This window comes from Zerene cesonia, chromosome 10 (genome assembly GCF_012273895.1).
Source record: "Zerene cesonia ecotype Mississippi chromosome 10, Zerene_cesonia_1.1, whole genome shotgun sequence".
In the NCBI taxonomy this organism is placed as follows: Eukaryota; Metazoa; Arthropoda; class Insecta; order Lepidoptera; family Pieridae; genus Zerene; species Zerene cesonia.
Window position 1 is genome coordinate 6,142,421 of NC_052111.1, and position 15,618 is coordinate 6,158,038.

The 15,618-nt window shown below is 32.2% G+C and overlaps 1 protein-coding gene and 1 long non-coding RNA gene across 2 annotated transcripts in view; one reads left to right on the top strand and one right to left on the bottom strand.

Moving 5' to 3' along the window:
- Positions 1 to 6: 6 nt before the first annotated feature.
- On the bottom strand, positions 7 to 1,264 carry LOC119829484. Its single transcript, XR_005287807.1, has 3 exons — positions 562 to 1,264; positions 336 to 474; positions 7 to 144 (listed from the first exon to the last, which is right to left on the bottom strand). It is a non-coding gene; the product is annotated as an uncharacterized LOC119829484 (long non-coding RNA).
- A 730-nt stretch (positions 1,265 to 1,994) lies between these two features.
- LOC119829787 (microspherule protein 1) overlaps positions 1,995 to 15,618 on the top strand; it is a 17,171-nt gene continuing 3,547 nt past the window's right edge. The window contains exons 1-6 of the mRNA XM_038352495.1: positions 1,995 to 2,205; positions 2,295 to 2,622; positions 2,785 to 3,003; positions 3,291 to 3,447; positions 3,535 to 3,643; positions 4,299 to 4,452. Coding sequence (XP_038208423.1) covers positions 2,105 to 2,205; positions 2,295 to 2,622; positions 2,785 to 3,003; positions 3,291 to 3,447; positions 3,535 to 3,643; positions 4,299 to 4,452 — 1,068 coding nt within the window. The 5' untranslated portion in view covers positions 1,995 to 2,104. The remainder of the gene's footprint in view (positions 2,206 to 2,294; positions 2,623 to 2,784; positions 3,004 to 3,290; positions 3,448 to 3,534; positions 3,644 to 4,298; positions 4,453 to 15,618) is intronic.

A 15,618-nucleotide genomic window follows, 5' to 3' on the forward strand; every position in this document is an offset into this window, starting at 1 on the left:
TCAACAGTATTCCTGATACAGCAATGAAGGTTGCAATAGTATTCTTCAGGTGTCCCGGGCCCTGCTCCTAATATTGGTGTCATCATCCAGGGCCATTGCGCATGATGCATCCACATACATTATGTTTAATTTGGAATCACATAACTGAAAAGATATATATTAATTGTTGTATTATTTTCTACATATAAGTATTTATAAATGAGTTATTAATGTCCCTAAGTTAAACCTAATACAGATAATGTTGAATACTCATTTTATTGATTTGTAAGTCATCAGTTATAAATTAAACTTAGAAAAAAAGAAAAATCAAAAGACATGGATATTTTTAGACTTACTATTAATACATTCAATGAATGAAAATATTTCCTATTAAGAATTGTTTCTTCATGGTTAGTGGGTCTGATTATTGCAATATTTCTAGTAGAGTTCCATCAATGCAGCCAAGGACTCAAGAAAACCAAATTTTACACTAAGCTGTAAAAATGTAACATTTAATAAATAATCTTGATATAACGCATTATCATTATCATAATATTATAAAACAAAAATGTTTAAACTTACTCTGGTATTATGATTTCTCTTTGGGTCATATGGAATTTGATATACTTATAAAGTATTTCTTGGGTGTTAAATGTATTTGTAACATCATGCAAACATTTACTCAATGTTGGCTGGGACATATTTCAATAATTAAAATTTCAATACTTCTTCCACAAATCCAAGTAAAAAAAGCACGGGCCATTCTTTATAAATTATATGGTTCCCTACGCTTTTATTGTTCACTAAAAACCGTTTGGAAAAAATAAAATGGCTATGTATTTATACTTAAAAAATCCTTACATATTTTTTGTTACTTACAGTGTAAAAACACTAGAAATAAGACGTTAAATCATATACGTGCTATTCTTCATATGTCCCGTTTATATATTTTTAATATTTAACTTATCCGGATTATAGTGTCGATCACTGAGAATTTATAAAACACTGCTCAATACTAGTTCCTTTCAAAGCAGTTTTTAATAATATAGTGATCAACCTTTTGATGGTCACTTTGCTTACGGAATACCATTTTAAAAACTATCGATACAAAAACACCTGTCAAATCTGTTACGGTGGCTTTCAAGTGGATTTGGTGCTCATGATGTCATTTCAGTTGATAACTGAGAATAGCCAATACGAAAAACATGGTTTGACAAGAAATCGTTGAGCACCGTGCAAAGTTATCATCACTATGAAACGTCAAATGAGATACGCAATAAGCCTGCATGTCTCCTTCTATCTGTCTCCCTTGCACTTTGCTTTGAGTTTATATTTTACATTTCTTGGTGTTACGCATTACATGACCGAAACATTCTAATTTCCTTTTCTTGATTGAGACCTCTGTTATCTTTTGCATTCTTCCTAGCAAAGTATTATTTTGTACACAGTTCGTCCATAATATTTTAAGCATCCTATTGTACACTAAGATACATCCACATCTCACACGATTCTAGTTTCTTGGACATAGCGTACATAGCGACAAAGCGTCCAAACATAATATCTGTAATGACACTATTTGTTTGCGCGAATTGCCCAAAAGATTGTTATTATTTGTATTTCGCATCAAAACGCCGTTGCAAACATACTTCTTGCGCAAACCGCTGCAATGTATGGTCTATGTTCAAACTTATTTGGACTAAAAATGGTTGACTTATATAAGTATTCAAAATAATTTATATGTGAATTTATATACTTAATAATTGATATTATAATTATAATAGACTAATCAAAGATCAGCACAAAACTACAGGTACCTATTTGTGTACAATAAAATAAAATAACTATGTGTAATTTCACTCGTAATAAAATGACTTTGCCTATCGTCAATTATTGCTCCACCTAAGAAAAAAAATGCTTCTTTTTCATCACAGATTAATGAGTATGAGATATGAATTTTTTTTCACTGGCAAAAAGTCTCTGCTTATTGCCATAATTCAGAAAAAAATATATTTTTCTCTTACTTGATAGCTGTCAAATAGTATGTTTATAAAAATATTTTTATTTTTATCAAGTATGGTGAACTTCTCTTCAAACAACTGGAATATTGTTCTCTATTGATTTAAAAATGGATTTTCCGGCAACGCCTTCTAACGCTTCAGATAGCAATGAATATCCCACTACACCATCTCAGTTTGAATCTGCCCAAGATAACACTAAACGCCGCAGGTTTGTTATAAATTATTTATGGTTCTTTTGTAACTAAATCTTGAAGGAGGCTATGTCTTATAGAAAAATTCAAATTATTCACGTTTCAGCTCATCGAGATCCATTAAACGAAGACGTTTTGATGATGAGCTTGTCGAATATAGTTTGGGATTGCCTGGAGCGTCACTCGGTAAGGGTGAAAAGAGAATGCGCACTCAATCGTACACTAGCCAATTACCTGAAATCCCAATATCCAGCGCTCCTGCAACACCCGTAGCGCCTGTTCAAGAACGAAGGAAAGCTTCTAGTAAAATTTCTGGTGGAGGAAGTATGGGACGCAAGTCTCGTCGTAAGGGTCAATTGAGTCAATTATCAACTAAAGACTTGGGACGATGGAAACCAACAGATGATTTGGCTTTAATATTGGGAGTTCAACAGGTATATTACTTTTCAGATTTTTGCAGTTTGGTTTTATCCCTTTCAATGTTTTTAATTGGATTGTGTAATGAAAAAATCTTTTTCGCACATTCATGTCCCTTTTTTTACATACAACACAATATGAATGGAATTTACTTATGTTGAGGACAACATATCTTTCAGACAAATGATTTGCGGACAGTTCACCGTGGTGTCAAGTTCTCTTGTCGTTTTACTGTGGGTGAACTGCAGTCCCGTTGGTATGCTCTCCTGTACAATGCTGAGATTTCAAGAGTGGCATTTGCTGCAATGAGGAACTTGCATCCTGACTTGGTAGCTGCAGTGCAACAGCAAGCATTGTATTCTACGGCTGAAGAGGAATTGCTTGGAACTCTTCCTAGTGTAAGGTTTTTTTTAATATAAATAATTGAAATGTGATAAATGTTAATTTAATGCAAATATTCAGGCATAGGTATAATTTTGCAACTATTGCAAATTAATCAAAACAATAAAAATCATTTACAAATCCGTGCTTTATATGTATACATTTATTTATTAAAATAATTTGCATTATCAACCAATTGGTTTGATATAGTGATCTTAATTTCAATAGCATTACACCTTCATTCAAATCCAATTTAGTTTCACCATAATTGTCATTCAAAACATGCATTTTCTAAATGTTTTAGAACTCACATCCAGCAGCTGAGAAATTCCAAGAGCTGTTGGAACAGAACCCGCATGTCTTCTATCCAACAAGAACGGCTAAAAGTTTGATGGAACATTGGCAACTCTTAAAGCAATACCATTTGCTACCAGATCAAACAGTGCAGCCTTTGCCTAAAAGTAAGATTCTTAAATATGCTTTTATATGCATTACTTTCCAAGCTTCAGTTTTTGAAATAGGGTTAAATGTTGTAAATTATCTTGTAGATCCAGAAGCTATAATGACATTCTCTGATGCTGAGGAAACAATGAATGATTCAGAATTACCTGATTATAAAGAAGATGGCATTGATGTTGAAATGCAACTTGCTGACAGGTATTATGCTATGTTATTCATACAAAATCTACTTTGTTGACATTTTTCTATAAATATTTAGTGATGGCTAGTTGGTTTGCTGAGTAGGGGTGACTCTGTGATTACCTCAATACACTTCGGTCCTATAGGCAAAACTTCAAGGGTTCTACACCAGACAAGTGTGCAAGTAAGAAATTGATTTTTCAAATACTCCGCTCACACTGCTCGAAGTGATAAAAAAACATTGCGAGGAAACCGGCATATTGATGATGATCATGCGGCTTTTGTGTCTTTAGGCACATAAATTCGAAAGAGTAGAACAAATTCAATTCTTGAGGTGTGATCATAGGTGTACACGTCACCCCGTTATTACAAAAGACGCAGATTCGAATCCAGTGAAGTGAATAATGATCGAATTTGTTCTTTTCTTTATTCTTTTCGAATATAAAAAGTATTTATCATTCTTTTATCAATGGAGAATGAATGCACTCTGACTCGTTAAAGGCATGTTAAAGGTGTATTTGTTGTGCGATAATATATTTGGAGATATACACAATATATTACTATATATAACATAATCTCAGTTTAATTATACAATTACCTAGAAGAATCAAGGTATTTTTTAAAAACTGCCATATTTTTAATCCACATTTAAGAATGTATATATTTGTTTCAGAATCCAGAAGAAAGACATAAGGTTGCTAGAAAATTCCCTGACGCGGTGGCAAGTGCTCGTACAATCAGTGGCCGGCGGTAACGTGGAGCTGGACAAGAACACGCTGGCCGTGCTCCGCGGTCGACTCGTCAGATATCTGATGCGGTCCAGGGAGGTGAGACGCCGTTTGTTTATTCTATATGTCCCGTACTCAGCGAACATTTGACAATCGACGTCACAAAAGCAAAGGAGGTTCTCATTTTGACTGTTTTTTTTTGTGGTTTTCAACCAAAAAAAAAAACTGATTGATGTGATTCTTTATGCGTTTGATAGGAAATTGTTGCCCAGACACGTTGGTGACCTTTTTTGTGGTAAAGAATTATTTAGTAATGAGATTATAAAAGAGTTGCTGGTATATATAAAATGAGAGCAGCATGCTGCAGAGTTGATGACGTTGAACATTGTTGATCAATTGTTCAATACATGTTTACTATGTATGTACGAGGTTTTAACCTTTTTTTGTAACAAAAGGAGCAAAAAAACCATAGTCTAGAAATTTCTTTTGTTAAAATTTAACCTCTGTTTATTCGGCTTTCACGCAAACACTACTGGACGCAATTTTGATGAATTTTTTTTGTTAAATAGCTATAAGCCCTTGGCAGCATGTGGGCTATGTTATATTTGAAGGAATTAATTTGAATTTGAATCTACCTACGCACGAGTTACCGTATAGACAAGTAGGTGATCAGCCCTCTGTGCCCTGTTACTTGCTTGACCGAGATATTTTTTGTATGTCCCCACCGGGAGTCGAGCGCAAGGTCTCTCGGTCCTACGCTCGCGCGTTAACCATTATACCAAGGAGATGGTCATAAGTTGTAAACTTACACAATGTATCTTTTAATTGTAAAATAATTGTACTCTTTCTTTTTAAACCCCTATTATTTTAAAGTTCTCATCTATTTTTACAATCTCGTTGAAGAGCTAAATAAATCAATAAATAATTAATCATATGAGAAAGGTTACTTAAATATTCAGCACACCTACATTTTTTTCTTAATATCTAAAAATATCAATTCACTGATTAGACTGATTGGATTTAAACCAACGACGGCCTTAATTTCCACTATTGCCATCATTCGTATTTATACCTAAATCAGCTTTTACACAACATCGCCCGTAGTATATACATATAGAATATTTGAAATTGGTTCAGTAGTTTTTGTATGAAAACATTACAAACATGTATATCAACACTAATAGTTCTCTTTATAATATTCTTTTAAATTGGAAGTGAATAAAGAGAAAACTAAATTAGAGGACCCTAACTAAATTATATCGATCGAACCTTTATTTCCTACGTCAACCTTTAACATTACATATTTTTTTATATACATACATACATTACTTATATAGGGGTATATCTAGCTGATAATTGATATTCCTGGAAGTGTCAAAGATATTCCTTTCTTTCCATTCCACGACAAAGATCAACAAATGCCCGCCTTTATAATCGACTCTTTGCTTTTTTCTTTGCTTTGCTCGTGCTACATATATAGCCTATGTCACTCAGTGAAGCTGCAGCTTTCAAACGGTGACAGAATTTTTAAAATCCGTCCAGTAGATTTTACAGTTTATCCGTTACAAACAAACAAACTCTTCCTCTTTATAACATTAGTGTAGATAACATTAACGTACAACTAAAGAGCACCGAGTGTAATTGCACCATGTTTCCGTGACGTGTGACGAGTTCGATCGATTGACCGCTATTGTCCCTTGAAAATAATATGACTTCGAAAGTCCCAGCTGTCAGTTCCATGATTAATAGTTAACTGCTGAGGTCAGTGTGTAATCTTTGTGTGTCATTGTCAGTACTGTGTGTATTGTATTGCTATGGTGATGTTGCTGGTTGGGTAAGGAAGGCATATGTGGAGTATATGATCGTTTTTGAATATGGTTATTGAGAGATTATGATAAATTAGCTGCGCCCCGCGGTTATAACCGCGTAAGTCGGTATCCCGTTGGAATGTCGGCATAAAAAGTTGCCTATATGTTATTCCAGTTGTCCAGCTGTCTACGAACCAAATATCATTGCAATTGGTTCAGTAGTTTTTGCGTGAAAGAGCAACTAACACACATCCTTACAAACTTTCGCATTTATAATATTAGTAGGGTAGTATTATATGCCGCGTGGATTCACATTTATATAGCTTATGTGTTATTCTGGTACATAACACCACTGCCAAGTATCATCAACATCCGTTCAGTGATATACACGTGAAGAGTAACAAACATCCAGACATTCTTAAAAACGTTTATAATTTTAGTAGGATAATAGGATTATTAGAGTGGTAGGGTGCTAGTAGGACTAGATTTACATTGCCCTCGCAAGTAGCATGCATTATCGTTATCCAGATATTCCATAAACAACTTCAGTCTGTTTTTTCCTCTTGATGTTCGTTCCTACACTTCAATTTAGTCTATGTAAGAACTATATTCCTATTTGTTAAAGTCGTTTTATATAGAGAAAGGGAAATACATAATATAACGTCCTATCTATACGTCTTTCTGTTGATTCTTTACGTAAAATATTTTAGGATCTGTCGCACAAATTGAGGACACAGAATTTGTATTACCAAGTTATTAGTTTTCAGTAAAATTGGAAATATACCTGTTACACTAATAACCCCGTTTAAATTTTGCTAGGGTTGATACTTGTAGTTTGAAGTGATTTCAGTTTTTCAGTATGTATACAATAAAACATGTGAACATTAAATGTGTTAGATGCTCGTCGGTTATATTGCCAGATAGTTAGGTTACGATACTCCCACGCAAAACCACACAAACTAGTATAATAACGAATTAATATGTGACCGCGAGGTCTGCGTGGAATAAGACGCGATTTTTCCCTCGCAATTTGCATATATTTTCGTAGAGGTTCCGCTTCTATTACTTTTGGTTGTGTTATATCTAGCCTATTCCTCGATATACAAGATATACGAGAGAACACTAGACCATTTCTTTTTAAACAGTAGTCCCTGATATTAACTCGTTTAATTAAACAAATAAGTTTTATAGAATCAGTATTGATAGTGGTTTGCAGTGTTCTGATATTGTGCCCATATATGACGTAGCAGGATAAAAAAATATGAAATACGTGGTCATAAGCTAAAAGCTAAGAGTCCATTTCTTATGGTATTCAAACGAAATCGCAATGTTATCTTCGCTTTCAAAAATTGCAAGTGTTACGTAGTTAGTTAGTGTACGGATGCACTTTTTCTGAAACAAAAAGAAGCGACGTCTGATCATACTTCTCATATTCTTACCAATTATGACCATCCAAATCCGTTCAGCTGTTTCAGAGTTAAAATAAAATGCGCATACACTTATCACACACCTTAAAATATATTGTGTATATATATAAGTACTATAATTATAAAACGTAGAAATAGGAATGAGTATAGCACTAACGTGAGTCACTCGATGTCTATCAATTTGTATGTGCTTGTGTATCGATCAAAAATTGAAAGCATTTCAGTAGAAGGATCGATACAGAAGGACGACTAAGTGGCCTGACCTGATTGCACCAAGGACACTAATGTCTCTGTCACTTTCACTGTGTTTACAAAAGCAAATAAATGTTCACACAATTTGGGTGTTCAAAATACATCTTTATTTACTTTAAGAGTAAATAATTGCTTGATAATGATGTAGTTTTTCGTATAAAATGCACATTAATGAATTTGTAATGTATCGTTTAAACAGGTGTTTCTTGAGCATTCAACATATGTTATAATAATCATCAGTTTCGTTTCAATTTTGTTGGATTATTTCATCCATACGTATCTATAGTTATGTAGGAAAAATAATACATTGGAACAAGGTATTTTTATCTAGTAAGATAATGTAGTTAATTATAAATAATGCACATTATTAAGTTTACATACCTATAGTATTGAAATAAACCATAAATAAATCTATTGAATGAGGTATCTTCAATTTGCTTGATTATTAGCTCGCTTTCAAAGAAATTTAAAAACGCCAAATGAAAAACAACTGCTTAAATCATTTAAAATTGATTACTTACATCGATAAAAACTCTTGTAACTATTATAAGTAGTATTGCCATTATTTAGTCTTATTATTTTCTTATCAGAGAAGTTATAACAGTGCATGAAAGTTTGAAACGGCCAAAGCGTTTTGCGAATTAAACAGCTATTCTTTCATATTGGGTATGAGTATCTATGAGATATTTGTAAGTAATTTGTCGGTTAAATGTATTTTTAATTTGAAAAAAAAAGTAAGAAATAAAAAGATCCAAAGGTATACTTATTTCGCGCGCTTTATGGTAACACTTCTTTTTGATATACTTTGAACTATAACGACTTGTATTGTTATTTTGTTTTTGTAGTTCTCTCACATTCTATTAATATTCCACGTCTATATTACTTCGTAAAAACCTAGTTCTACATGCATGTAGTTATAGTATCACCGGAAATTAAGCTACATTTTAAATTATAATAAACTAATATTTTAATTCTTACCCACAGAAAGCTAAAACGTTAATTATGTGCGTGTCTAGGATACATAGCATTTACTTGAAAATTGATAAATCAATTGTCTCCATCTGTGTATGAATTATTCGTAATTGTTTTGTATTTCACCAGCCCACGTGTTTACACAACATTGCTATTGTTTGCTGGTAGTTTGGTTTGATTCAAAACATCGACTATCGATCTGGTGAACTCAGGCTTAAATGGAACTCTGTCTATGTCCGGTATCAGTTTATTATATTACATCTTTTTTTTTATTTAAATTTAGTGTATGTTATTTATGCTTAAACACAGTGGAATGGTGATTTTAATAAGCGTCAATGACTGATCCTAATTTAAATTAATCTTTATAAATGATTGAGACTTTGGTGTTCTAATACTGTTTGCCAACCAAGGTTTTTTTTTTACCGCGAAACGTGTTTATTTCGCGCCGAATTAGGAATGTCAAGACGGTTAGCTTTGCACGGGCCGTTTATGGTTTATGGCGTAATGTATGTATTGCTACTTCAACGCAGCTACACTTTAAATGCATATTAAAGAATCTAAAAACTCGTTATCTGATATATACGTATTGCAATTAAACATGAATAGCCGATAGGTTACTAATATGATAGTTTGCATTTATAACTGCTTCCTTAATTTACATATAATTAAATAAATATTCATCTAATTCTATATCTATCGAATAACCCCTTCGATAATAGCCCGCGTCAATGTTTAAATTATCGATGATCGCCCGATTACATTACAGTGCTTTTGAATCGACTATCACATTGATGTTTTCATGGCGTGTGTAATTGCTATTATTTTACACGCTTTATGACGTATTTAATAACGCGAACCCTTAGTTATTGCATAATATAATTGCTGGAGACATGTAAACATCGACTCGTGCACCTCTTTGCTGTTCCGTGTGTTTCTCAAAGCGTATAAAAACTTTATGATTGAGATAACACGTTACACACGCCGAGGTGAATTGGAAAAATAATAAATTACATTGTAGTTTCGTTGGTAACAAAATGTGTATGCTGGTTTGACGAAACAACGGAAGTCATTTAACTCCAATTATGATTTTGGTTTTTATTTGTATTGTTCTGTTTTGACTTCTCGTACCGGTAATAGATACAAAGTGGTTTATTACGTTCGGATTTTTATAGTGATATACGCATTATAAAATAAGACCATATTGTTCAATAGAATTTGAATTTTCGGGTTCTAGTTGAAATTATGTTTATTATTTTAATATATTATGTACTATGAAAGTTTACAACAAGTTGTTTAAATTTTTTAAATTCTACTTAAATTGCGCAACTGTTCGGCCCGCTGCATAGCTGGTACGAGTGAATATTTAGAAGAAAGATAAATTGAGAGATTATTTTCAAATTAAAATTTCTCCCATTGATATCTTACTTTCTGCTTCCTACTATCCTATCCTAATATTATAAATGAGCAAGTTTGTTAGGATTTATGTGTGTTTGTTACTCTTTCACGTAAAAACTTCTGAACCGATTGCAATGAAATTTGGTACGTACGTAGACAGCTGGATAACTATAATATCATACAGGCCACTTTTTATCCCGATATTCCTACGGGATACGGACTTACGCGAGTGAAACCGCGGGGCGCAGCTAGTATATTGTATTTGATTTTTCTTCTTCTTACTTACTTTTTTCACCGTGGCATGTCTGTTTCATAAAATTATCTATTATTTTTCACTATTATAAACATATAATATGTAATGGTATGCGTATTCGGAAAGAAAATTATTATTAAAGCATTTATCGTTAGATAGTTAAAATAACTTTTATACGTGTATGTTCATAAATAGATAATCGTGATAAAATTTGTTGGTTCCTTGATAATGTAATACAACACAAGCACAAGCACCTTGAATAATTAAGAAGCTAATGATAACATATCACATACTTAATGGTTGGTTAATAGATTGTATTTGTTTTGAGTTGTCATTTCGTAATGTTATTTACAAATAATAAGCCACTATCCTACCCGCCCTGGCTTCAAACAATAATATATGATATGATATAAACCATCCACTTGAACCACTCTATCTATTAAAAAGACCCAATCAAATAATTTTTCGTAATTTAAGATCTAAGCATAAGGGCACAGACGGCGGAAAAGCGACATAATTTTATACTACGTAGTGATATTGAACTAAATTATAATATTTAACGACGTAAACAATGCTGTCTCATTGCACAGTAAAAACATTGTAGTAAATTAAGCATTACCGTCGTTTCTCATTAAATTTCTCATTAATGATGTTTTATAGAAGAAGCATATTAAACTTTTGCAGGCTTTTATAATTAATTATAAAACATACACAATCGTAACAAAAGATACGATGGTCATATTTCAGAGAAGATGAAGGGCTTTTCGGCGGTAGCAAGCAACTCTTATATATTTTTAGAAAAACTTGTCGCAAATTATCAAGTTATATATGAAAAGTTCTTATAAATGGGGGATGTTTCCAAATCTTTGTACTTACTTGTGTGCGTATTATCATATACATATATATGAAAGTGTATATTATATACAGAGTACAGATATGCGATAATTATGCACTCGTTTCAATTTGATATTTTGCAACCAATTCCGAGAACAGAGGTCTTAGGAGGAAATGAACTGATGAATAATAAAGTGTTTGGATAAGGGCGTTTTCATATAGCTTAATAGAGACTAGGAAGTCAAAATGATACGTGACAGTAATTCTATTATAATAATGGAAAAATATTTTTTTTTATGTATTCGGTTTATTCTAGTGTACCTAGGTACTTAGATTGAATAATAAATGTTATAATAGATATACCTACATAAACAAATGGTGTCGAAAAAGTGAAAAACTCTCTTCTAGGTTGTCTATTTAATAAATTTATTGACGAAAAATATAAAAAGAAACCGATTTGAAATCGTCAGAAGTGGCCAATTTAAAATGGGGCACATGGTAGGCTTTCAAATAAAAAAGAAATATAAAAATCAGTTCACCCAGCAAAAAGTAATGAGTATAAGAGACACAAATAATACAGTAAAATTGAGAACCTACGTCCGTCTTTGCCACGTTGGGCGTTGTTTCAAACTTGTATTCCGTCTCATAAAATGTAATATACTTAAAAGTAATTATTTAATGAAATTATAAATACACCCCTAATATTATGTGGCGCCAATAATATTTCGCATAATTGTATTCATATTTACGTTGCTACTGATTTAACGCATGGTTAGACAACGGAACAAACTAGCATATGATTTTAATATATTATTATTAATTAATCTAAGATTTAGGAGCTCATCTTCACATTATGGTCTTCCAGTAATTCCGATATAACCTTTGGATATTAAAGTTATCGTGCCGATCGAAGTGTGTGACAATAAATTTGTAAGTGCATATTGTATTATGATGGATAGAGTTTGATCCGCCTAATTTTAAAAATATTCTACACTAGCTGCGCCCCGCGGATTCACCCGCGTATGTCCGTATCACGTAGGAATATCGGGATAAAAAGTTGCCTATATGTTATTCCAGTTGTCCAGCTATCTACGTACCAAATTTCATTGCAATCGGTTCAGTAGTTTTTGCGTGAAGAGTAACAAATATACATACACATACATCGTATTAATAGCATAGGATATTTGAGACACTTTGAAAACTAACATATTAAATTAAAGTTTACTCCGTCCACACTTTTGTGATAAAACATGCAGTTTGAAAATGTATTCCATATGATGTACAATAAATATGTTTCATTCGTTTATCGTCAAAAGAGATTCTTAAGTACCTATCGTTTGCGATTTGCGTATTCAGTTGTGGAATTAAAGAGTGAGTCCTGTTTCTACACATTAAAACAAATTATTAAAAAACATCGCAATGTGGATAATTTTTATTACATAAATTAATAATTATGCTTTATAAGCGTTAAGTCCTGATAAGTTGTGTTTTATGAAAGAAAAAAACTAGTGTAATATCAGTATTTTAGAGCAAAGGATAATTTTTAGTGTCCGATAACAATTTATACTTCACAAACGTACACGTGTTGTATGGGCATAAGTTTAAAATGCCAATATATTTTTATTACACAGTTATGTGAATGTTGAAATAGTTTCATATTCAGAAATATTACATATATTCTCTCTATAAGCCAAGCAGAATTAATTATATGCATTCAGTTTGGGTACTTACGACTCACGTAGCTAGGACTCATATCCTACTCATGTTTCTTTCTAAATATTCTGAATACAAGCTACCGACGAACGGTATACCGATACCGGATAACTGTCGCGTTTGTTATCATGGTGGTGCTAATAAGCAAATGCCCTTAATAAATAACCGTTAGGTGATAGTCAGAATTGACTGAGAATCGATGGGACGCCTTGAAAGATATTATATAATTATATTTATTGTGGTAAACGTAAACTTATAAAGACTTAAAAATTGTGCTGAGTATAGAGAAATTTCCTAATTTTCTAGTGTGGCTTAGGCCCACCAAATGCTACCAAAGCTTACGTTAATAAAAAATCAATTCAACCATTTCATCACGCTAAGTTTTACACAACTTATCTTCGACGAGTATCCGAAATTTAATACGAAATCCGCAAAAATCACCGTGCCATACTTTTCTGGCGGTTCCATACGCCCGCCATACCGCCGCCGAGGAGCATTATTTTAACCGACTTCAAAAAAGGCATGTTCTCATTCCGATTGTAATTTTTATGTTTGTTATCTAACTTTACTGGGTGAATCGATTTTTATTCTTTTTTTGAAATCTGGTGACTCCCGTGTAATCATATTTAAATTTAGTCTAGTTCTGACAATATGAGGGCGGTTTAGTTTTTTTTTTCTAAAAATAATTATTTAGTTATTCAACGATTTGTACCACTTTTTATTTGTTTTAATTTTCTCTACTCAATAGAAGTACAAATAATTAATTTAATGACAATGAATAAAATACTAAGAATTGCGATATTTGTCAATGAGGCTTGCACTCACCTACGTCGGTGCTACTACCCACTTCTTAGTATCTTAAAGTAAGACAAGAAACATCGTCGCATTGTTTTCAAAATCCCATTTTGAGGGCAAAAGTGGATTAATGATCGTATGAATATGTATGCCGCGATAAATGTTGATAAGGCAAAATTTCAATAATTATTTGAATACAATACATTTCTATGCATTAATTTGTGTTTTTATCGCTCATACTGACTCGAGCTGCGCTCGTGTGGCAAACATAACTATTGAATACTTCAGTTTTCTACGCAACAACTTCTATCGTAAGTACGATTCATTACAATATCATGAAAACTCTGCAAACGTAGTAGGTGATTATTGTTACTAATTTCAGATTATTTTAATGAATGTAAGTGACTATTTATTATATTCTGTGGGTATTTTCGTAGTGAAATAAGATATCTGTATAATTATTGACCTGATCAAATGTAGGCGTTCATTTGGGAGCGATACTTTACCTAATTCTTACTTTACTTACCTTACCTACTAAGAATAGAAGATAGACAGTATCCTAATTATTATTTTAGATTCCATTGTATTGTTTATTTGGCCATTGTAGGTAACGTTTTTTCGTTTTAAATTATATTATGTTGTTGGACTTCTATATAAAATAGACAGTTCTACATACAATAAGGATTAAATAGGTCAAGTGCATGTCGATCTTGACCTTAGAATTTTATTATTATTATTAAATAATTTACGGACACTGTTTCAACCAATTAAAAAAGGAGGTTCTCAATTGGACGGTTTCTTTTTTTGAAAAGTTTGTTCTTGAACTTTCAATTGATCGAACCGAATTTGACAATTCTTTTATAATTTAAAAAGTACTACCTTCCGTGTGGTCCCCTTTAAATTTGATTAAGTTCTAATAATTTGAAGGTGATTTGGTTTATTGTCAAAAATAATTATTGGATCAATGTAGATGTGTTTTCACATTGTTCATTCGGTATATTCAACTTTTTAAAACTTACTTTTATACTACAAACATACTTTGATGGCGGAGCAGTTATAAATTACAAGGCGCGGCGAAATATAATATGTTTCTTGTTATCATAAATCCAAAACTTCTAGAATTAAATTGAGATTTTTACATATAGGTACCTAGTACCTAGCATACATTTAACTTTTTGTTTTTCGTAATGTTATGCAAGGCATTATATGTAGTTATTAAAATTATCAGGAAATGTATGTACATATATATTTTCTTAGATAACAATTACAGTATCTTACCGTATCTCATTGAATTACGTAGATTGGTACTTCCTGTGTATTTAGTGAATAGGTAACTATAAAAACGATAAAGTTTATAAAAATCCATGACATATTTGAAAAATTTCCTGTACCTGTTCTCGTCATTTTGATATAGATATTGACCTTACTTCATTTTGCCTTCACCTTTATGCCTAGACCACTACGAATCATTTTTATTATAATATTAGAACCTTACATTATATATCACTCCTTCGGATAAATACCCAGATGTATTTTTAACAACGACTTTTCTAACAAACCTTGATCAATATTTAATTTCTCACTAAAATCAAGATAAAACTGTCGCTCGTCAAACTTTGGTCCCTCGAGCCCGCATTCCTTATTTTTAACAGGCAATCGAATTAAGTAGCGACCTTATCGTCGGATACAATTTATTATGATAAAAATATAACATTGTGTTTCTGCATGACAACAGAGGATACATAATATTATCGTAATACTAAAGTTATACAGAGTTGCGATAAGCGAGAACAGTGTTTTCCTCGTTAACCGATAT